Raw genomic sequence first — 24,407 nt, 5'->3', positions numbered from 1 at the left:
GCGTATATTCACGATGACGTCGAATTTGGCAAACAAAAGACTATTTTTTCTGTCTTTTGTGAGTGATTCCTAACTCGAAATAGAAAATATTTTGCCAAAAACACGTCTTTCTGTGTGATAACTATAATACATTTTTTCTTTTTATATCTAACAATTTATAAACTTTGGCTTAGTATTTGGCTTAGATAAGAATGAAGATACGAAGCGAGAATTTAGAACCAACATGTACGCGAACCATTTATGTTAGCGAGTGTCCAAATATGTCACTTACGCGATGTATACATGAAACAGAGACTTAGGAAAACGTGTAGACTTTATAATATAATAGATATAATTATTGTAATAGATATAATTTCAACTAAGAAGGTGTATATCATATAAAAAGACCGACATCTTATATTTGCTTGTTGAAATTTCAAAGATTTTGATTGATACAAAAAACGTGTATGATTTTCTAGAAATAACGCCGTCACATACAATATTGCAAGTAATTTTAAAGGGCGTTAGCGACCATGTATTACGAGTAACTCATTTATAGTGTTCAAGCAAATATACAGATGTTAGGTAACATGAAATCTATGGTCCCTACTGTAAAGATAATTCGCATAGACTACGGACTTTGTGCTAAAAGATAGACAAAATTATGTCGTTTTTATCCGCATTTAAATATTTTGTCTTTAGCGAACAAAACGTCTCTTGTCTACACAGACTCTAAGGCCCATAGCACACGGCGTATTTTAAACGCACAGAAGACGCGCAGGAGACGCGCGTATAAGCACTTCAAACGCGATTCGGACGCAACTTTAGAACCTAAGCACACGGGGCGATCGTGAAACGCGTCTCTACTGCACGTATACGCGTACCCCCTTCCCCCTCTGCCTCACTCCGCTCCTTTATACGCGCCTCGTTTGAAACGCTTCAAACGCGCGTAAACGCGCTTCATATGCGCGTTTGTATCATCGATGCAAACGCAACAATCGGCGTATACGGTGCCGAAAACGCGCGTTCGTAATACGCGCGTCGCCTGCGCGTTTAAAATACGCCGTGTGCTATGGGCCTAAAATATAGATTACAATCATAACATTCAGTTAAAATTCATAAAACTGTCAAGAATAAAAATTTCAGTCCGAAGAGGCCGCGTTTATATTTCTTCTTAATTGATGCAATACAATTTTGACTAGAGAATAAGTCTATATGGGAAAAGGTATATATAAATAGCTGTATATTCTTTCTCTAAAAAGCATATATTCTATCTTTCAGTTTTAAAACTATTGTGTACTTAAGCGATATAATGACATAGAAGAAATAACATACTTTGTTATACACATAAAATAAAAAAACATTTCTTTCAGAAAATGTATTTTAAAAATAATGAATGGAAGAAAACTTTATGTAATTTTATAATTTTGGAAATACGCTTAGGCTCACAGGTTCACAATAATTTTAAAATGTATATAACAAAAAGAGAACTATACTACAACAACAATTACAACAAAAGTTATCACATCGTGTAACTCAAAACAGCAGTCGACAATATTTTAGGCCGAATGTTTTCCGAAAAAGAACTTTTTGACAAAGTTACTCTTTGAAGAGCAAGTTGGATATATAAATGAAATAATAAACATTTATTGATATCTATTGAAATCACAATTGAGATATTATATGCATTTAGTTATTTAATGTATAAACGATTTTTTTTTCTGCGTGTAAATAAAATTATAGACACGAACACTAATTAACTATACGTAATAATGTTGAAATTTTAAAAATAAGTTTTTATCATTCTATTCTATCAATAGAAAAGAGTAAAAAAATCGAGATTTTTCATTTAATTGTTTTTTTTGTTTGTAAACTTTTTATTGCACATAAAAATAATTACTTCAAATTCAGCCCGAATGTAAACCAAACTTGCCATACAAAATATAACTCTGCCAAGGTCAAATGCTAGCCTGGACCAATAGAGCTGAACTTACTTGAACTCACCTCTAACTGAGTTTGTGCTCAGTTTATTTCCACTCAAAGATTTTCATCCATGTCACTTTAAAAGGGCAATCCTTTTGCTTAATTCGGAAATTTATTTATTATATGGATAGTTGCACCCCCAGAGATTCTAATCTATGGTCAAGCTCTACTGATCCGGGCCCAATACTAATCATATTCATAAAAACGTTATGACTATGATAATTATGTTTAAAAATCTTACTTTGAAATTAAAAAAAATTTATTCTTACTTCGATTTGTAAATAATAGGGCGCGCAAAGTTTATACAAATTATTTTCAGATTAAAAGTTGAACTAATTTATAAATGACGAGAGTCTTAAGGTACTTATTCGAACACCTTTAGTATCCTAACTAGGCTATTGTCTAAACATAGAAAGCATTAGAAATAATGCATAGAGGTTCTTTGTAGTTTTCCCATAAAATATTCGTATTAAATTTTTGCGCTCCTTACGTCACGGTCATACAAAGAAAAAGTGAGAACTTTTCAAAGATATTTTGCCAATAGTTTTATTTTACGAAATTTAGAACAGTAAAAAAATAAACATAATGGACAAAAATGTCATTTTGTAGCGCCAAATATGAGAGAATTAAAAATTTATCGCCATATTGTCACGAGTTAATTAAAATTCAATAATCGCCACTGCCCAAAACAGGTTTCGAGTCGCGTTTCATCGAATATTTAATGCCTTTTGATGAAACATCAACGTCAAATATTTCATTTCAACATTTAAAAATCGAACCTAAAACTTTGAAAACACAAACAAAACCGGTAACTATACTCTTTGGCATTCCGGCCAACCTTAAAAAACAATATTGGTCCGAGAACGTTCCGTTCCTAAACGCACAATTTACATGTCTTTTTTTTTAAACCGTATATATGTACAGTGGGGCACACAACATCGCTTACTAGTATTCGACGGATAGCCCGTTGTTTTGCTGCTGTCTGTTGTTGTCGGACTTGTTCTGCGGCCCCTTGCCGATCTGCCGCGTCGACGAGAAACACAGCTTCATAACGAACGGGAATTTTGCACCTGAAAATGTTTTGCAGGTATCATCAGATTATTATGCTACATAAATTTAAAGTGCCGTGTGGTTCCCGGCACCAATACAAAAAGAATAGGACCACTCCACTGTTTCTTTCGCGGTGTTATTTAATATGAACAATACAATTTTTGCCGTGCGGTTCCCGGCACTTTAAAATAGGACCATTCCACGTCTAACCCATGAATATCGAAAAGGGGACTAAGGGAAAGGCTAATAATCTTTGAATTTTTTTTGTAGGCGATGGGCCAGCAATCTGTCACTATTTAAATCGCAGTTCCATCATTAAGCTATACCGCTGAACATGGCCTTCCAGTCTTTTCAAGACCGTTGTTTACCCCGCGAGGGATATAGACGTGACTATATGTGTGTGACTAGTATTATAGTTACCTGGGTGTTGTATGGTCGCGTGGTTGCATGCCATTATCGCCATGACGGATTGAGATATATTCTGGAACTCCATCAGGCCCGAAGACGATCTGAAAATTGACATGAATACAAACATATAGAAAAACAGAGTTGTAAGGGACAAATTAAATTAATATATTACTAGTTGTACGCCGCGAACTTAGACTTCGTATATACTAAAAACTTTTACAAAATTGTGAAATCTCAAAAACTACTCAACCGATTTTCATGCCCCACGAACTTAAATATTCTATTGACAGATCGTACGCACTTTTCCATTCAAATTAGTTCGGAAGTCAATTATACACACAAGAAATCACTCGCTTCGGTGGCGCGGTAAAAAATGAAACTGCCACCCATTGACATACATATATGTGTGATCCATGATGACACCGGATTCTTCTTACGAATTATCGACCAGGTCACTCAGTTCTGGTGGGATTTTAAATTTAGTACCCATAAAGTGCAGAACGCTGTTTAAGTTTTCACGTCAAAAACATTCCTAGGCAAATTGGTGTCAGCCAATATAATTCCCATCACCAACCCATGACTATCAATCTTCAGGTTATGCTTGCCGTATCACACACTGGCACACTGTTTTTGCTTAATGCCTTTGAGATATGCACCATTTTTTAATTCCTTACAACTTTTTTTAGTGTACACTTTCTTCAACCTCTAACGCCTGTTTAAATTTTTCCAAAGCCTTATACAGCGTATTATGGGCCTCTGAAAATTCAATCTTTAAGGTAATTTTACACCCATTGTGTAATCAGAAAAACATTGTTGAAGGGTGTGCTGTGAGAATTCCTTTGCCCGAAATTCAATGAAACCACTTATTGAACATTTATAGGATCTCTATGATGAGAGAGAGACAAAACATGATGAGCAATTCTGCACAATCAGGCAAGTTGATGTAGTGATCAAAGTAAATTGCCCTGCAAGTGTGCACAGGTCGGCAGTAGTCGTTTCGCGGAAAAGCTTGATATTAGATGAGGACCCCGGGCTCTTCTCATGTGGACGCAACTGGGTCTAACGCTAGGAGGATGACGAGAAGGCCTAGATGAAGGCCTCAATTATGATGTATCTTGATCAAATTAAGGATGTTTTACCGGCAAAGGGCCAGGTCAAGAGTGCCCGAAACCGCCGAGCTTGCATGTGGATTAAGCAAAAGAAGTATGCAAAGCTCGTGGCAAGTGGAAAGATGTAGTCTCTGCCTACCCCTCCGAGAAAAAGGTGTGATTTTATGAATGCATATATTTAGGACTAGCTGTGCCCGCGACTTCGTCCGCGTGGAATAGTTATTTTGGGCATCATTGAAGCCTTCAAGGATGAACAATCTTCCCCGTTTTTTTTTTCACATTTTCCATTAATTCTTTGCTCCTTATACTTAGTTGCAGCGTGATGTTATACAGCCTAAGGCCATCCACGATAAATGGTCTATTCAATGCAAAAATAATTTTTCAATTCGAACCAGTACTTACTGAGATTAGCGCGTTCAAACAAACAAACAAACACTCTTCAGCTTTATAATATTAGTATAGATGATGAGAAACATAGGTAGTTTCTGTCATCGTTGCGTGCTCGAGAGATGATGAGAAACATAGTATCTCTCATCGTACCACGCTCGAGAGATGATGAGAAACAGAAACAGAGTATGATTAACAGACCGTTCGCTCTTGAGTGGGAACTTGGAGATGGTGTGTGGCGGCGTGACGCCGTAGTCCTTGAACACCGACAGCAGCTGCTCGTCCGACACGTCCGGCGGCGTGTTGAAGAAATGCAGCACCTGGAATATTTTCAAAATGTTCGTTTACTTCCACGCTGCTCTGCTAGCGGTGAAAAAACAGAGTGTGTGCCAGCTGCTTCTCTTTCCGTGCAGATTCTAAAAGTCAAACCCTTTCGATTCTTCTATTGGGCTATGGGCTGTCACTATTTGAATCTCGATTCTATAATTAAACCTTACAGCTTGTAGCGGGAGCGATGATTCGGCTCAACCGCCACCAAAGGAAAGCTCTTCCGCCAGGCTAGGTGTGATGCCTGGGTAACCGCGGCTCCGAAGATGTTGTGTCGGAGGTTGTATATATGCTCCAATCCGTGAAATCTTTGTTTGCTTGATTTGACGACTGACCGACCGACTGAAGACTTTTCGCTGTTTTTGACTGATAGCGTCGCGTGATTTCATTTTTGTGTACATCGATGTCGCCACAAGCTGAACGTGGCCATTCTGTCTTGACGTGGATATATGCGTGTACGTATCAGATATTGCCGTGTGGTTCCCGGCACCAATACAAAAAAGAATAGGACCACTCCATCTCTTTCCCATGGATGTCGTAAAAGGCGACTAAGGGATAGGCTTACAATATTGAGATTCTTTTTTTTTAGGCGATGGGCTAGCAAGCTGTCACTATCTAAATCTTAATTCTATCATTAAGCCAAACAGCTGAACGTGGCCTATCAGTCTTTTCAAGACTGTTGGCTCTGTCTACCCCGCAAGGGATATAGACGTGGCCATATGTATGTATCAGACATTACCTTGCAAGGGGGCTGTATTCTGTTCTTGTGTATGGATGCGGGTGTGAGAAAGCGATTGTTTTTGTTCCCCACGTAATCCTTGAACGACGGGCTCTTGTCGGGTAGTGGGTACGGATTCATGACTTCCGATAGATATGCTTGTTTAGAAAATCTGGAATGATACAAGTGATACAATTAAACAAATTTAAAAAATCTCAATCGCATTCGAATCTTAACTTGTTTTTTATATGCCACTAAACATGACGACCACCAAATTCAAGTATCAGAGAACTAATTATAAACACATACATACATACATACATATGGTCACGTCTATATCCCTTGCGGGGTAGACAGAGCCAACAGTCTTGAAAAGACTGAATGGCCACGTTCAGCTATTTGGCTTAATGATAGAACCGAGATTCAAATAGTGACAGGTTGCTAGCCCATCGCCTAAAAGAGGAATCCTAAGTTTATAAGCCTATCCCTTAGTCGCCTTTTACGACATCCATGGGAAAGAGATGGAGTGGTCCTATTCTTTTTTGTAATAGTGCCGGGAACCACACGGTTTTATTAATATACATAATTATGTATGTTATACTAATTTACACTGATTTTATATCTAATTTACACTGATTTTATATCTAATTTACACTGATTCTTTTATAATAATTTACACTGCTCCAATCTGCAGAATTGGTAATGTGAGTTGGAACGCGTTCTGTATATATGTTGAACTGTTACCAGCCTCTAAAAATATGTTAGTGATGTAATTATTATTCTGCTCCTTATTCTCTTCAGTGATAGAGTTCAATTTCTCCGTGAACAGTGTTGCCAGTTCACCGATATGTTTCGTCAGGACTACGGTCATTTGTGTCAATGCATCAGCCTCGTCTGCCGTTGATCTCCTCGTCTTCACTAACAGCATCTCAGCCGATTTGTGATATATCTCGACTGATAAAGCAGTGGATTGTGCTAAAGCGCTCACACTGCGCTTGTACACCGCCTTTTGCGATGTGGGTTCTGAGGAGTCGAGCCACGATAGGGTGTCGGTGTATTGCTTCACTAGCGGCTGAAATTGTAACTTCAAACCCAAATCTTGTGTAGCTGTTTGAAGCTTCTCATGCAGAGCATCTGCTTTCGACCCCTCACCCGGCGATTCCTCTTCATCTTCCTCTTCTTCATCAGGCATTTCGCATAGCTCAGAGACTTGCTGGAGCGTTTCCTTAATATCCTGTCTCTTCTCAGGACCAGCAGCTCTCAATCGTTCCTCTATCCTCATGGTGACTTGCCTCGAAAGCATTTCCAGTGCTTCTAAGTGTACTAGACCTTCGAAATCATCAAACAGAGTCTCGTAATGGACCTCCTTCGCTTCCCTCTTCTCCTCTTTTCTCCTGTCATCTTCCTCCGCCTTCTCTTTCGCTTCCCTCAGGACTTGGGATAATACCGGCTTGTCGCCGGACTCCAGGCCGAGCATGGCCCGTTTCTTGACGAGCCCGGGATCCCCATCTTGTAACACTTCCATGGTCTTCTTTCCTATCGTTTCTAGCGTGTCTAGCCCGCCTGATATCACTTTAGTGCCTGTAGTTCCAACAAACTTGGTGACCCCAGATATGAGGCTCCCAAATGGAAACGCAGCTTCACCAGCATTCTTCTCTGGCTCCTCGTCAGGTTCCTCCTCAGACCTGGTCGATTTGGACTCACTCTCTTGCAAATTCCGCCTGGCCAGTTCTTCAGGGTCCGGGGCTCCGATACCTGTCTCTAGAACCGTTGATATGCCCTGTGAGACCTGACTTGTGATGGTAGTTATGCCAGCCGTTGCGGAGCTGAGCAGCGAGTCTACCCCCCAACCCCACCCCCAGCCAGATCCAGAACTCTTGGTGGAAGTGGCTGCAAGTCTATCTGTCACCTCGTGGATGTCTTTATCTGGTTGCCTTTGGGATAGGGTTAGTTTTGGTTGAGTATTATTCTTAATATCCACATTCTCTACATCCTGACCCCAGTCACCAAAGTCATCCCACCCTGTGTCTTGTGACTCACTCTCTTTTGGCTTCGATTTTTTGTTCTGTAACTCACTCTCTTCTGAAACTTCTGCTTTCTTGTCTATACTCAGTTCTTTGTGCTTTGTTGGGACAGGTGTGTCACTAGTCTCATTTTCATCTATATCAAAGTCATCCCACCCATCATTTGTTGTCTGTATTTTCTTCAGTAGGGTTTTGCCTGAAGATTCGTGAAGCTCTTGATCAGTTTCCAAAGCATTATCACTATAATTGGATGAAGAAAGACGTTTTTTTCTTTCCTTCTTGTCGGAGACACTTTGGCCTTCGTCTGCGCTCTCAAAGTCTTCGCTGTCACTTGTAGGCATCTTCGTTTTAACAACTAACGATTTAAGATCTTTATTATCTTTATGGAAGAGGATGAACGGAAATATTTAGCGCAATAAAATAAAATAAAAAGTATTTGTTTTCCTTCAACGTGTTGACAAATCATCAGCAGCAATTGGCAGCCTTATAAACACTATGGCTATCAAATCTAAAGAGTTCCTTCTATATCTCTGAGTTTCCACCATAAGCTCTCGTCCTGATGACAATACTACAACGATGGGAGTATATCCTTTCAAAGCATAAAGAATAATCAAAATCACAGAAATGTTACAGTCTAACTAATTAAAAAACCTCCACTTTACATAAAGCCTGACTTAAAAATACTTACGCTAAAGTCAAAGTGTAGTCTCCGACCGTGACGTTGTTCAAGTTCTGAACGCACCTTTCCACTGACACCGCGTCGCCCATTTGCACCATGGCCGTGCCCTCTTTCGTCTTCAAAAACTTTATCTGATGAAAAAGTGAAAGCATTATTTGGATTTTATATTAAAACAATTATGTACCTTTTCAATCATGGGTGATATTTAAACAAATTCATTTCCATGAACTTATCTGGTGGAAAAACTACATAATTATTTAAATACGTAACTTCAAACACAACTTTCTATAAAACATGATTAATATATTTGAAGAAATCAATAAAATGTTTAAGAAGAATCACCTTATATGGAGATCAATCTTTATTACAACCATAATACAAACAGAAGAAGTAATAATGTCTCAAAGTAATCCACTAAATAAAAGTTTGTGAAACTCACTCTAACGACATTGCCGTAGAGACAACACAAGTTGAAGAGTCTATCCGCGTTCGCTGTCTGAGGGTCCAGCCCGTACACCATCATGACGGCGCCTTGTTGCGGTGGACCGCCCTGAAAATTCACATTTGTTTCTATCATATATTGTTAAACCAATGTACCAACGGTAATACATACATACATACATAAACTCACGCCTCTTTCCCGGAGGGGTAGGCAGAGACTACCTCTTTCCACTTGCCACGATCCCTGCATACTTCCTTTGCTTCATCCACATTCATAACTCTCTTCATGCAAGCTCGGCGGTAATGCATTGAGCATTACCGTTATTTATTTCAAAACTATCTGTTTCATCTTTTTATACTTTCAATTATTTATAATAGCCCACTTCAACTTCATCCACATTCATAACTCTCTTCATGCAAGCTCGGCGGTAATGCATTGAGCATTACCGTTATTTATTTCAAAACTATCTGTTTCATCTTTTTATACTTTCAATTATTTATAATAGCCCACTTCAACTGGCCCTGAGGTCTCTTTTATATTGTTTTGTGTTAACAAATTTGACATTGAAGATGTTTGCTCATCAACTAGGTGGCCAGATCAATTGGTCGTAATCAGATCAAAATATGATAATTCTAATCTTCTATCTTCTTCTTCTATATATATAAAAGCAAAAAACACTCACTTAGGAATCACGAAATCTCGAAATCTACTGAGCCAATAAAGATGAAATTTGGCAGGAAGGTATATTTTAATTAGGAGGGATCTACTAAGAAAGGATTTTTGCAAATTCTATTCCTAAGGGGGTGAACCTGGGGTTGCAAGTTTGTATGAAACTTCGTCATTTTTAGTGTGGGTTACGCGGACGCGGGCAACAGCTAGCATATATATTCGTACATTTAACCGGCTTGTAACACTGCCATCAGATAAGAGCGGATACAATGGTTTAGCATCCGAAACGAACAATCGTCTTTCTTATCAATAAGCATTCATTAAGAGTATCCCCAAAACGTAACAGCTCACTGTGCAACAGCGAACATGCAAAGATTTGAAAGATAAGATGGTACAAGTATGCAAAGGGCCCATCAAACTGGACAACTTCATAAAATTGGTATAATAGTAAAGGAAGTAAGAATATAGAAGACAAAAACACTCCAAATACCTGATTCTGTGGCGGCATGGGCGGATGGTGCATAGGCGGGGGAGGCACGAACCCTTCCCCCCCGTAACCCTCTGGACCGTAACCACGTCCGTCTCGCTGTAAAATAACACAATATAAAGGTATAATCCCACATCTTTCTGGGATGGAGTAGGCACCTTATCTTTTACATTTACAGCATCTTCGCATTTGCTACGACCTCTACATTTTTTGTTTCGACAACAACATCAATTTTTTCGTGAAATCTTCCTGGGAACATTTCACCTTGCCTTTCTCCAGAACGTCGTCGATTTGACTACGATATATGTCTTTTTTTTGTCTTTTACTTGTAACTTTGTTTTTACCTACTAAAATATAATTATTATGCATACATGCATATAATCACGTCTATATCCCTAGCGGGGTAGACAGAGCCAACAGTCTTGAAAAGACTGATAGGCCACGCTCAGCTGTTTAGCTTTGTGATGGAATTGAGATCCAAATAGTGACAGGTTGCTAGCCCATCGCCTAAAAGAGGAATCCCAAGTTTATAAGCCGAGTTTATATCCCATAGTCGCCTTTTACGACATCCGTGGGAAACAGATGGAGTGGTCCTATTCTTTTTTGTAATGGTGCCGGGAACCATACGGCACATTTACAATTCACAATTATTATAATACCTCCAATAGTCTAAAAAATCTAATGATACAGTATTACATTATCCCTTAGACCACAAAAAATACCTACATGAATAGTAATTTTTCTATTTACATAGGTATAGGCCAAAAATAAACGAATAAAAAATACTCATATAATAGAAGTCACTGGATACACCTAGTCGACTAAAGAATAAAGATAATCTAAGAAAGCATACACGAAAAGGGACATATGCTTCACAATATGGGCAAAATATCTGAGAAAATGATAACTTATGGTCAGAAAGCACGTCTAGCAAGAACTGTTGTCACCGGAACAAAATTTGTAATTGTGAAACACGTCCATATTTACAAAATCACAAACAACTCTGTGGGTCTGGGTCGTAGCGGACTTAATTGCTAATTGAAATTTAATGATTTGATTGTGCACTAAATGAAACCTCTCCCGAGGGGCACCGCTCACGCATTCTGACCCACACTTAGAGCATAGAAACTGTTAACCTGATTTCAATTAAGTTTAAAACTGAAATTAGCGAAATTAGTTCCTTCAAATTGAGATGAATTCAGAATATTGTGAATGATTACGCTTCAGAAAAAGAATAATACTGATTTTGTAGCCATATTCAATAAGCCATTGGAACGTAAATATCCTTTCCTTACATGTTCACTAACAGATTCATCGAGCCTTTATAATGTTTCATACATTTAATCAAGTCCACCCTTATGGGACGGACAGACAATAATCCTTATCAAGACCACGTTAAACTCTATGGCTGAATGACGGATTTGAGATTTTAATGGCGACAGGTTGCTAGCCCCTTCCCTAAAATAAGTTTATTAGCCTTTATAATATAAATATGCTTTCTTTACCGGATGATGAGGTGGCGGAGGCCCGTGTCTCTCCATCTTCATACCTGGGGGCGGGGGTCCTCCGCTACCATAATCCATGTCTGAAATTAAACATAGTAAAATTATTGGTTATTATGTTACAGCTAATGATCCCATTACAGTAAAATAAAATGGGTTGTACAGTTTAACATATAGAACTTAGCTTCTAAATTTTGAGATCACTATCCAACTTATTGTTTTTTTTTCGTAGCTGGGCAAATACCGCTCCTAATGTTCAAACTCATTCTTCTTTTGTCATCACCACTCCTTTGCTAAGGTTAGTGTTGTCTATTTGTAAATCAGCCTTTACTGCAGGTACAAAATCAATGCTTGGGTATCTAAACAGTTATTTAATTTTTTATCGAATTACCCTTAAGATAAATTCTAATCTCTAATAATCTTTTTGAATTATCACAACACCAAGTGCGAGGACTAAAACAATTTGTATATATTGTGACTAAATTAGTCTATACATACAAATCGTGCAATGTTTTATAACATCAAACAAGATATAATAGGTATAAGGAAATTCACATAACATTCATGCACAAGGGACTTGCGTGGGTTTAATTGAAATGAAAGTCTGTATTTGTTGGAATTATTTATTGTATTTGTATTGTGATTGATAATACATGTCAACAATATAAAGCATGAAATGTTATATATAATAATATTTGAATTATGATCTTATACTTATTTCAATGTAAAGTTCAAACAAGAAATGTTTATCAAATATCTTAGTATAAGTAAATTTATGTTCAAAGCGTAGAATGTCTTAACATTAAATAAACTTCTGCATTAACTATTTGGATAAAATATATAAGTGTATTGGTGTATTTGCAAATTGTATATCAACAGTAGAATTCCATAGAATATTCAAGTTGAAGGTTTCAAAATCAGTAACTTGTCAGAACTGTTATTACGCTCTAAACCATTACAAACTAAGTTAGGTATCACTAAAACACAACTTACGGACAACTAGGTTAATGGATACCATCATGCTATCGTCTAGGTAAGTAAAACAAGTTCACGTTATTCTATAGGGTATTAGTGAGTCTTAGCTTTCCAAATAAGTACGGGTTCGCACGGGACACACAATTGAAATGTTGAAGCCGATATTGATCAGGTTACAGAAGAGAAAGGTATTACGAGATGATACGAGAAAATTGGTTTTACATGGAGCAAAAATTTTAATTTGTCAAAAATTGCTACACTTTTTTTTACTTATGGATGCAAAAATCTAAACTTAAATGGAAAGCGAAGATTATTGACATACATCGATAAGATCTTCCGGGCTGATTCGTACAAACCATTTTGTGAATGTTCGCACGAATGCTGACTGTGTTGACTGCACGTGTCTTCGCTACACGATCTGGTTGTACCCTGGGTCGCACTTGATGGATCTGTCGATTGGTCTTCCGATAAATTCATAGATTTCTTTATAACTTCAAATTTTGGTTCCAAAGGTATTTCTGTTTGCGTTTTCATTTGTAATATAGAAGAATAGAGGTAAGTACTGTTTGTTGTTTGATTTTATTATGACTTGGCTTGTGTATGTTCAATAAGAATTATGTGTTTGATGCTTTCAAGTCTTTTACTCCTTTCTCCACGTGTGTGTTCTTCTTTAACATTATCCCTTGCATCTTTATATATTAATATTGTTATGTGTAATTATTTGAAAAGCACGATCAAACTCATTGCCCTTTCTGTTGTGTCCATCAATTTTTAAATTGAATCGTATTATAATGTTGCGTTATTTACGACGAGAATATTTCACAATTCTGTTTTAAGCAAAATACATTTACAACGGTCCGGTGAATATTTTACACTCGCGGTGTACTGGTTAATTGTTTAAAAGCATACGCTATGTCGATTAATTGCTTGAAAGCCATACATTTGACGGGGCAGGAATTAATAGGCTAGAGACTTATTTACATTATGTTTTTTTGTCGTGGTTTGAATAAAAATAATCATTTCGCTGCTCCTAATAAATTTTTAAAGATCTCCATTAAGGGCGTTACTAATTAGTTAAAAGAAACTGAGGAAGAAAATGAATTTGTTCACCATAAATTAATAAGATTTAAAATATAAAATTGACATCAAAACCCCAAATCAACAATAGGGTTGAGTGCGAGAGTTGGTAAATCAGAATTTTTTATTGTGTAAACAATAATTGGAAAAGAGCTATATAAAGAAAGTATTACCAAGCTTATCAGCCAAAACGAATAGCATTATAATGCGTTAAACGCGATAATGAAACGAATATTGCTACAAAATTAAACTCCACTTGGACATTAAAACGAGTTAATCTACTGCCGTTACGGCTGTAAACATTTAAATTTACGATGTTGCCATGTACGGGGCTTATTTTATTTTAGAAAACAAATATATACGGTACGCGAGCGTGTCCGCTGAAAATGGTAATGATAAAAGAAAAAAAAAGGCCACGTTTTTCATCGCACCTGTACCGATGTTTGCGCTCACACCTGCCACTGTAATACTTTAAAATTTTATGGGCGTAGCGTGGCCTTTTTTTTAGTGAAACTCGTCGGGGCGGTTGACATTAAAATTTCGGTGCTGAATAATTAAGCGGTCTATTGGTGGAATTGTTTTGTTTGGTAGTTCTAACTATTATAACTTTCTTTCGATTGAATCGATTATTTAAGCTTTAGTTATTTTTGGTGTGAGATGTGTGGTGTGATCCAATATGGCCAAAAACGATCGTCAAAGATTGCAGAAATCAGGAGTCTCTTGGTGTAAAAACCTTACCTACTAGAACAATGGACAAAGACGCACCACGGCCTCCTCTCCAGACAGGTGAGGGTGTATCGGGAATTGCAAGCAGAAGAGGACACAAGGGTTAAATCGATGTGTATAAACGAGAACAACGTTTGTACGTTTGAACAATCGCATTCATAGGACGATTCCATGTTGAACAATCTATGTCAAGTGTAATCCACAGATATAAAATACTCTCTATAAAATACCGCGGTGAATTCAGTGGCACGGCAATACTGACACGCGAGCGGAATTTATGAATTATTTAGGGCTAGCAACACCGAGGGCGCACTGTCGCGTGCGGTAGTGCTGGAACTATCGATAGTTTGAATTATATCATCCAGGTCTTTTTAATAGGCGGTATTCCTAAAAAGAAGCTACTGAGAGATGAAATGACCGAGTTCACAAAATTATCGTACTCAAAATAGCCAATTTTGCAGGAGATTTAATTTCACCATGCTTCGATTCGATCAGTCTCTGAAACGACGGTAGCTCCGCCAGCGCGTGATTAAAAAAATCCTTTTAAATCTAGTCCTTGCAAGAGTTTTGAAAATTCTCTTTATGCACCCCACGGTCCACATAAGAAACTTACACGCCAAATTTCAATCTCTAGACCCAGCGGGTTTGGCTGTGCGTTGTCTTTCAGTCAGTTTGTCAGCTAGTTACTCAGTAACAAAAGAGTTTTATATATATAGATTAAACAAGTCAAAGTTACTTCTCTTTATTACTGCAACTATTCCGCAGTACATACTCATATCGATAAATCGTGATGCAACTGACAGCTCTAATTTGTATCTTCCACCTCTGGATCTATTGCGCGGTACTGTTTCAACATGCGTCCGACGCGCAACTGAAAGGGCGCGCCCTACTTTCGATGCACCTTTTCAGTTGCCACTTTTTATTGTGATTGTGTCCCAATTTTTCATCTTTCTTTTCGGCTTTGTTAGAGTTTAGTTCTAAAGAAAAAATGTATGGGCAATAAAAAAATTGCATCATTAAAAGATATTTTTAATTAAACGAATACCGATTAAAAATAAAGAAACATTTAAAAAAAGTTTTAATCTTTCTTATTATGAACATCACACTCTATTCCATTCTTTCTTGGCCTTAAAGAAAAATTTAAATTTCATTGAAATTCGATCCGAATGGCTCATTTACCTACCTTTCCATACGAGAGAGTTATCTTTTATGCATGCAATTTTCACTCAAGTAGATTTATAGGTCTGCTAGTTCTACCGCGGTTTCCTCGAATTCAGGATACAATAATGATGAGAAACTGAGCCTAAGCAGCTAGGCCATAAGCTTTGAATTAGGTTGGGAAACCAGAAATATGCAACGTAAACGGGTACAATTTTTGATGTCATTATACCTATTTAGATCGATTCGAGAAAACCGTAGACTCGGTTCATAGCACGATTGCACGCACGAACGCAGGCACGGACCCTGTTGTCCTGTTGTTGTTGTTGACCTCTTCGGCGATAAATTATAACCACTACCAAAGAGAGAGAAGGTTTGTAAAGCAACTGCAGTTGAACTTGGGAGACCATTTTAAGAAGAGCCTTTGGAAACATAAGCAGCTTGATTGGATGTTGATCTTCATGATGCCTACATAAAATCACGCCTTTTTCCCGGAAGGGTAGGCAGAGGCTACATCTTTCCACTTGCCACAAGCTCTGCATACTACAGGTTTTTACGAAACGTAGGTGTATTAGTTAGATCTACGCCACCCTTCCTGTACATAGGTTTAACAATATCTCGAAACTCTCCTTAAGAGTCGAAAGGCAGTTCAAAGGAAACCAAGTTTCAGTAGAACTAAACAATTCCGATTGAATTGGAAACGAACATCGATCGAACAATGCCAATGCGCTTTAACAACGAAGGATTTGGTAAACGCCAGGGTACATACTGTGCAAATGACTGGCCGAGGCTATACGAGTAAGCCAGTATTGGATCTTCGAATCACTGTAATTGTGCCCGTGTTATTGTTTTCGTACAAGTAAAGGATTTTTAGGGCAAAAGTGAATATGCATTATGACTTTGCGTGAACCGTTCTAAGACCTTACATTGGCTTCTGAGATTAGACGGATAAAGCCTTAATATTGATGATATATTAAGAGTCCACAAACCAGTTCTTCAGTCTTCCAAACGTACACCTAAATGGATCTCAAACGCTGGTTTAGGCATATATTAGCTGCCAGTATGTATTACCAAGAATGACAGTGACAAGACGCAAAGACATAATAAACGTTTGCAACATCCGAAAGGGTAAACTGGTATACATATAAATTTAAGACCTTGTTGTACTCATATTATGCAAATAAAAGTTTGAATTTGAAAGTGTAATAAGTAGACGTAACAAATTCAAAGTCTATGTCCTAATATGCCTTTTTCCTTCAAAGCTAAGAATCAAAGGTAATTCAAGATATCTGTGAAGATTGACCAGAGACCTCTATAGAGAAATGGCTAAAACTAGATTGCCGCTTGGAAAATAACTCGTCCACCAAATGGACTGAATGAATAGAGCGTACACCATTTATGCAAACTGTTATTAATAAATCGTTACAATTTCTATAAGAAGAATGCTGGCCCGGCGTATGACCCCATGTATACTACGGGCGTAAGATGTGGGTGCATTCGGACACGGCTAAATCCCTCTGTCCTAAGTCTCTAGTCCGGGATCACGCCCGAACGCTGCAGTTTTGGAAGCCTTGATAAGACTACAATAATGGACGTATGGAACTTTCTTTACGGAATTAATGTGAGTGCTGGTGTAGAAATTGCATTTTTATCATTCACGTATTGGAAGGAAGTGATTCCATATAGAAACAAACTACATACTTTTGTCTCGTTCTTTTTATAGGAGTACCTGGCTGACCGAGCTAAGCTTGTGGTATTTTAATAACCCACCTATTATTATCGAAGGCTGGCAACAACCATACGTAGAAAAATATTTTTGACAATATAGGAAAAATTTATTTTCCAGTCATGAGGCTGCTAGATCGTTTTATTTAGTCTCATGTGCCTATGTGCCTATTAAAAATTACAAAGAAATCGCCAAAGCCGTTTTCGAATATGTACAATAGTCTAAAAATTTGAAAACCTGATTCAAAGGTTTGGCAATCTGTTTAATTTTTCTATTCACATAACAGGAATTTTATGTACCACTTATTGACACCGGTGGAAGCCCCCGTTTAGTTTATCTTATCTGTAGACATTGCGTTAAAGCGCCAGCTTAGACAACTTCAGAGCTCTTTATTAAGGCTGAACTTCCCCTTGGATTCAAGTTTACTTAAAGTCGTTTTAAGCATTTCGATCTGATCTGAAAAATCTTAGGATCCAAAGATGATAATGGATCATAAAAACCATTCGGCTGCTTAAAAACTTAAGACTCTAGCATAGGATGTGAATGTGATGTCAGTGTATGACTGTGACTAGGGTTGTATGATCGTTGTATGATTAAGCCTAAATAGGACAAGAACAGGCCATGTGAGCCAAGAACAGCCCATTTGGTTTTTAAATGGGCTTAGTAATCTGCAATTTCAAATTGCAATAACAGGTTGTAGTGGATACATCACACTGTAAACTGTATTTAAAATGTTTTTCTTCGTAATAAGTAAAAACAAATGTAAACGCTAGCTAGAAGAAAAATGTTTGTAGAATAAATAATATATTTTTGGTCATATGCAAGTTATTTTAATAATTCCCAATCATCGTATTTTTTCTACAATAACCACTTTAATTGAGCCTTGTTTGTTTGACGAAGAAGCTTGTGAGCGTTCAGCATATTATTTGCACGGACAAGAATGGACACTTTTCTATCACAGTCTGCAGTAAGTGGTAACAAAAAAAGACTTACTGTAGGGCTGCGGCCTTCCTCCTGTGAACTGTGGCGACTGGAGTAACGGAGCGCTTCTCTGGACCGGCATGTCTTCTGACACTGTGAACAAGACACAATAGTCATTTAGTAACGTTCAAAGAAACCATTCAAATCATAACTGCTTCTTGTTATATACATCCCGGTTCCATCCCGGAGCCCGGGAATCGCCATTAACCATTGATCCTGGATTGAATGTGTCAGATTTTTGCGGGAAGCGAATCCCATCAGATCTCCGAAACTTTGCAGGAGAACCTAAACCCGTATTGGATCATGGTTACACATTCAGTTGCCTCAATGTGCAGGTCCTCAAGATTTTTACTCTTGCCGTAAAAGCATCGGTTGTAGATTTTGGTATTTTGGAAATAATAGCTTTGAGCCTTTGTATCTTACTTAACTATTCTGCTTGATAGTGGGATAACTACTTGCTTCTATGATCGATATTCTGTTATAACTAATTCAGTAAACTGTACCGACCCCTCAAAATTAGGCTGTAGTATAACAAATAGGGGTAAAAGTCATAATAGCTTACAACTCATAATTATTTAATGAGTAAGCCAAGGCAGTTATTGATTCTTTACAACACTAGATTGGAATTTTACAGAGTCACAGAGGAGCAGGAGGAGTCAGAGACAGCAAAATAAATTGATTGCAACAAATTCATTAGAATAAGTTTGAGAAAGACAATCTAGCAAAAAAATTAATTACAAACACAAATTTCGGCTAGAATCGAATGATGAATAAGGCTTAATGGTTATATTTTTCAAAATAAACATGCATTGAGGTTAAAAATACGTTTAATTATATCTATTAAGCATAATTTCTTGTTGAATATGAAAATAGACCGCGACCGGGAAAGGAAACAGTCACTAACTCAAACGGATTTGTAAACGCGAATTTGTCATCTCCCTCCGAATCCATATCATAAATCTTAACACAAACTTATCCTGATATCTGTTGACACTTACCGTCAATCCAATCTGTCAAAGGAAAGCCGAGTCGTCGATGACGCACCCCGTCACTTCCCTGCACATATAAAAAGACGAACACACTCTTTATCATCCTTTTCCAACTTGTTATATCTCTCATTATCTATCTCTGTCTCGCGTAGCGTTAACATGCCAATTTTCAAAGCTACAAATATATATACAACCAAAAATATATATTCCAATCGTTATAGTTACACCGATAGTATCGTGTTGAGACTTTGGTGTCTTGTGTCTTTTTGTCTGGTTTTGTTTTGCTGTTCTGTGCTTTCGTTGTTCTTTCATCTGTTTCGGATATATCTCCTAAATCCATATTATAGAGTGTGTTTGTCTTTGGTTTTATATGTGCATGGAAAATTACTATTACAGTAACATAGCTATAATATAAATTTGTAACAAGAAAAATGAGGTTTACCAACTAAGATATTTTAATGACTACATTACTATTAAAATCTATGGCCACTTGGATGTTGTAGTGTTTTCCTAATTTTCCAAAAAGAAATTTTAATGTCAATCATGCCAATAAATCCTTTGGTTGGTAAATACATGCAAAGTAAAATATGGTCAAGATGGCCAACCTCCTCTTTCTCAGGGTGTACATCTGTATGTTAATAGTTAAAACTCTGTTGTGGATGCAAGCTGTTTACAATTAGCATCACTGAAATCTGACATTTTACTATCAGTATTACAGATCAAACCTATAGAAAGAGATTCAGATTTCTGTGACGCTCATTGTACATAAAGCTAATACGTAAAATAAAGCGAGGAACTGAATATAGTTACAAGCAGCATTTAAGCCTTCACATAGAGAAAAATGTAATGAATATAACGCTACGGGTATGAAATTAAAATAAGCCAAAAAGGAAAAGAGTACAATATATTTATTTATTATTAAACTAAGATATTTTTACATTACATACATTTAACTGCTACAGTGTAAGTGTATAAAACAACTTGTTTAAGGATAATGCTTCTTTGTATCATTGCACCAACATCAAATCCTCTTAAAGCATATAAATGTTTACTCGAGTAAACTGTATTATGTCGTTTGTCTGATGAATCTGTGAATCAAAGACATATTGTACTCATACTTTTCGGTTTAAATTTTTTGGATAGAGTCGTTGTTAGAAGATCAACCCCAGATCTAGATCTAATTAAGGAAAATCAAAGATGGATTGTGGCTTTTGCGTTTTGTAACTGTGGGTTATACAACTAGGTATTACTGCATTATTGTAAGTATTACGTACCGTTTATCTGCTTGTCTGCTTGCATGTTTGCCTGCTGTCTGCATTTAATCGACTAATATATAACTCGCAAAATGGCTTCTATTGATCATATAAATTCCAGTTACTCTAAGGAGAATAACGTCTCACTTTTACAAATTGGACCATGGCACCACAATGTGATATTATTTTATATTTTTCGATGACAGCCATTTCATGAGCTAAGAATTGGTCGACTAATTAGAACGTACACATAATATGAAACGTTAAGGTGTCGTGTCGTGTGATATGTAGTTACTTATTTGTGCTTATGTAAATAGCTGATAGATTAATATACATTGTGAAAATACATATGTATATTCCTAGTAGCAGCATGCTCTTTCTCAGCAAAATAATAAAATTCGCAGAAGGTTAAGATATCAAAAGCCGTTCAGTTAAGCCTCATCATATTGGGGGTTGTAAACCGGAGGGTTTCGGAGGAAATCACTCGGATTTTGTACAAATGTTACTGCTATCAGCGAATTCGTGCTATACGAGTATTAGGTGTCTTAAAGGAAAGCGATATTCGTCGAATAAAAATCTGAATACATACAAATCGCGCCTACTAATGCAGAACCGAAGTTGATTCGGCCGTGCATAATGCTGATTGCATTATAGAACTGTTTTCTTATCAAACTTATTGCTGTCGCTAATAAGAGAATTGTAGATACTTGCAAGCGAAGCTTTATTAAAAACTGAAGAAAAGATCGTTTAGGATCGGCCAGTAAATATTTATATTAAAAAAATTTGAGAATAGAGAATTTTTGTATCCATATGGAAAAATCTTTTTTATCAAACATTGGTTTATGGTAAAATTTCAATAGAAGTGAGTCTTGCGTAAGGTTGCTAATATCTGTTCTATGTAACAAATATTATTTTTCTGCAAAGGATATTATTATATTCGGAGGTCACCGAATTTGTGAACAAAATCTAAACTAGTCAGGCTCCCATCTTAACTGGGTCATTAGTGGACACTGGGTCATTTTGGCCGATTCGTTTCGTTATATTTTTTGATTTGATTCAAGCGGATCTAATTATCAATTCATCTGATAATACAAACATCATCATTATTTCTTCAGTTGCATAGTATTACACTTTATGCGTTTGAAGGATAATGACGGATACAGATAGCGAACTTTTATTAAAACAACTTTTTGGATTCCAATCATCCCATCCGTCGCCAGATCTACGTGATCAAAAGTTCGCGTCCCAGTGGAGGTCGCCCTTTAGCAAATATGGCGGGAATGAAATTGGATTTGGTAACCTGCGGGGACGAAATTTCCAGTAATGTACTTGTTGTGGTGCTTTTTAGCGGAATTTATGAGATATTTACATATCTAAAGACAAAAAAAAACCATGACTAAAATGAACACTATATGTTATTATTGCAACAATTTCAGTAGACTGTTTGAAAAATAAATTTAAATTTTTGATTGTTTAAAAAAGAAGACGAATAAGTGAATAGGCGCACATTCATCTAGTACAAGTACAAGCACGAAAATCACCACAAACAAGTAAGATAAACTGTTAAAAATATTTTGATCTTACACGTAAAATAGATTGAATACTTGTTTGTCGACTAGGGAATGCTAGAAATGAGACACGCATAGCAAACTATCCAGTATTAACCCTTATCGTATAGGAATAGGTGGTAGTATAATGTGCAAAATTTGATGTGGCGTTGACTGTACAAAACCCTTGTTTGACAAGCCCCAATTTGTAGAAGGTCCTTACGTTGATATACCACGACCTTAGAGTGAGAATCAATTAGGGCACGTTATTCAATCTCTCTTACAAACACGAGGTATCTAAAAAGAAATCGAGTTTTTCTGTGAGCAACTTATCACAAAAAAATATATTTAAGGTTTTATTAAATTAACATTGCATAAACGGGACCCTTAGGTATAGTTTTCATATGTTAAATATGCCAATACACGTAGTATTGAATGAACTGCTACAAAATTGTCCGGTATAATTTCTAAATATTACGAGTAGGCAGCATTCCATACATTTAACTGAAACATGGAGGATTTAACCATGCGACTTTTCATTGGACACGTTTGATATGGAGGTTGCTATAATGTTTTATGATAAGGCCAATATTTTAAAATATTTTCGTCTAAAGTTGTAACTTTCGAACAATGCAGTGAAAATTAACGTGTCTTATAGGGATTCAATAAAAACTTCAAACGAATTGTGCAGTAACTCTCCCTGTATGTACCTATATACTCTTTCTAAGGGCTGTCCCTTGATAGTCAGCGATCAGTCGAAAGCGATCGGGTTCTTATTCATCTACATTGCGTATACACTACATGTTCGTGGGTGAATATGTATATGTAAGTATTTCTAGGGAATAACATAGCTCTTCAATTTGAACTTTTAACAATAAGGTCATTGTATAAATGGATGTCTAAAATAAAGGTGTGGTGATACTCGTCTGAATAAATCAAGTTTTCTATACACACAGAATCAATATCTGTTACTATATACATACATACATACATAAACTCACGCCTCTTTCCCGGAGGGATAGGCAGAGACTACCTCTTTCCACTTGCCACGATCCCTGCATACTTCCTTTGCTTCATCCACATTCATAACTCACATTCAAGCTCGGCGGTTTCGGGCACTTTTGACCTGACCCTTCACCAGGACGTCCTTAATTTGATCAAGATATGTTCGTCTAGGTCTTCCCACCCCGACCTTTCCCTCCACACTCTCCTTGTATATCTGCTTAGTCAACCTGTTTTCATTCATCCTCTCCACATGACCGAACCATCTCAACATACCCTTTTCTATTCCTGTAACTACATCTTCTTTCACATCACAACATTCCCTTATCACGCTGTTCCTTATCCGGTCACTCAATTTCACACCCAACATACTCCTTAACGCTCTCATTTCCACTGCATTTATTCTGCTTTCGTGCTTCTTTTGCCATACCCAACTTTCACTCCCATACATTAATGTCGGGACCAACACGCCCCTGTGCACAGCCAGTCGAGCCTTTTTGGATAGTTTCTGACTGCTCATAAAGGCATGCAAAGCTCCATTCACCATGTTCCCCGCGTTCACTCTCCTTTCAATATCACTATCACACTTGCCATCTGATGTAAACTTTGATCCTAGATATACAAACTCTTTCACTTGCTCAACTTTTTCTCCTCCAATCAAAATATTACATGCTGTCATTTCTTTCTCCATTTCAAAAACCAGTGTTTTAGTTTTACTTACGTTCACTTTCATTCCTTTCTCTTTTAAAGCTTCATGCATACAGTTTACCATCTCCTGTAACTCCTCCGCTGATGCCGCCAGTATAACCTGATCCTGATCCTGTTACTATATATATATAAATTTAAAAAACCCCTGACAAAAATTTAACGCATAACGCATTTCTTTTTTGCACCGGGGATTAAGCTAAGAACACTCATCAATATTCTCTATCAGTGCACTTTCAACTCCCACAATTTTTAAACGGCTCAACCCGTTCGACCGACAACCCCTGTAATAAAAATAAACTAAATCGCTTTATAGATTGTGAGCTATTATGCCACAGACAAACAGACACGTTGAACTTATAACACCCCTCTGTTTTCCGCCTAGGGTTAATAAGTAGAAACTTACAAAAGTATTTTGCACCAAAAATGACATATGAGTAATATTATTTCTTTTAATATATTACTCAATTGTGAAAAATCTAGCAAGCGACAGAATTATCGAAA

At 37.1% G+C, this 24,407-nt stretch overlaps 2 protein-coding genes across 2 annotated transcripts in view; both read right to left on the bottom strand.

Moving 5' to 3' along the window:
- The window catches only part of LOC106130426 (heterogeneous nuclear ribonucleoprotein L), a 276,610-nt gene that overhangs the window by 3,887 nt on the left and 248,316 nt on the right, over positions 1-24,407 (bottom strand). Inside the window, exons 6-14 of the mRNA XM_013329264.2 lie at positions 18,420-18,500; positions 11,768-11,847; positions 10,266-10,361; positions 9,104-9,214; positions 8,674-8,795; positions 5,983-6,133; positions 5,118-5,236; positions 3,433-3,521; positions 2,909-3,032 (exon numbers count right to left, since the gene is read on the bottom strand). Of these exons, the coding sequence (XP_013184718.1) occupies positions 2,909-3,032; positions 3,433-3,521; positions 5,118-5,236; positions 5,983-6,133; positions 8,674-8,795; positions 9,104-9,214; positions 10,266-10,361; positions 11,768-11,847; positions 18,420-18,500 (973 nt within the window). The remainder of the gene's footprint in view (positions 1-2,908; positions 3,033-3,432; positions 3,522-5,117; positions 5,237-5,982; positions 6,134-8,673; positions 8,796-9,103; positions 9,215-10,265; positions 10,362-11,767; positions 11,848-18,419; positions 18,501-24,407) is intronic.
- On the bottom strand, positions 6,266-8,462 carry LOC106130424 (protein FAM114A2-like). Its single transcript, XM_013329263.2, has one exon. It carries the CDS (start codon positions 8,324-8,326, stop codon positions 6,635-6,637), a length of 1,692 nt encoding a protein of 563 aa, XP_013184717.1. The 5' UTR covers positions 8,327-8,462; the 3' UTR covers positions 6,266-6,634.

This window comes from Amyelois transitella, chromosome 27, assembly GCF_032362555.1.
Source record: "Amyelois transitella isolate CPQ chromosome 27, ilAmyTran1.1, whole genome shotgun sequence".
Lineage (NCBI taxonomy): Eukaryota > Metazoa > Arthropoda > Insecta > Lepidoptera > Pyralidae > Amyelois > Amyelois transitella.
This window is presented reverse-complemented; position numbering and strand designations above follow the sequence as displayed.

Coding starts and splice junctions, on each gene's coding strand:
- LOC106130424 (XM_013329263.2), bottom strand. CDS start 8,326: ATGCCTACAAGTGACAGCGAAGACTTTGAGAGCGCAGACGAAGGCCAA.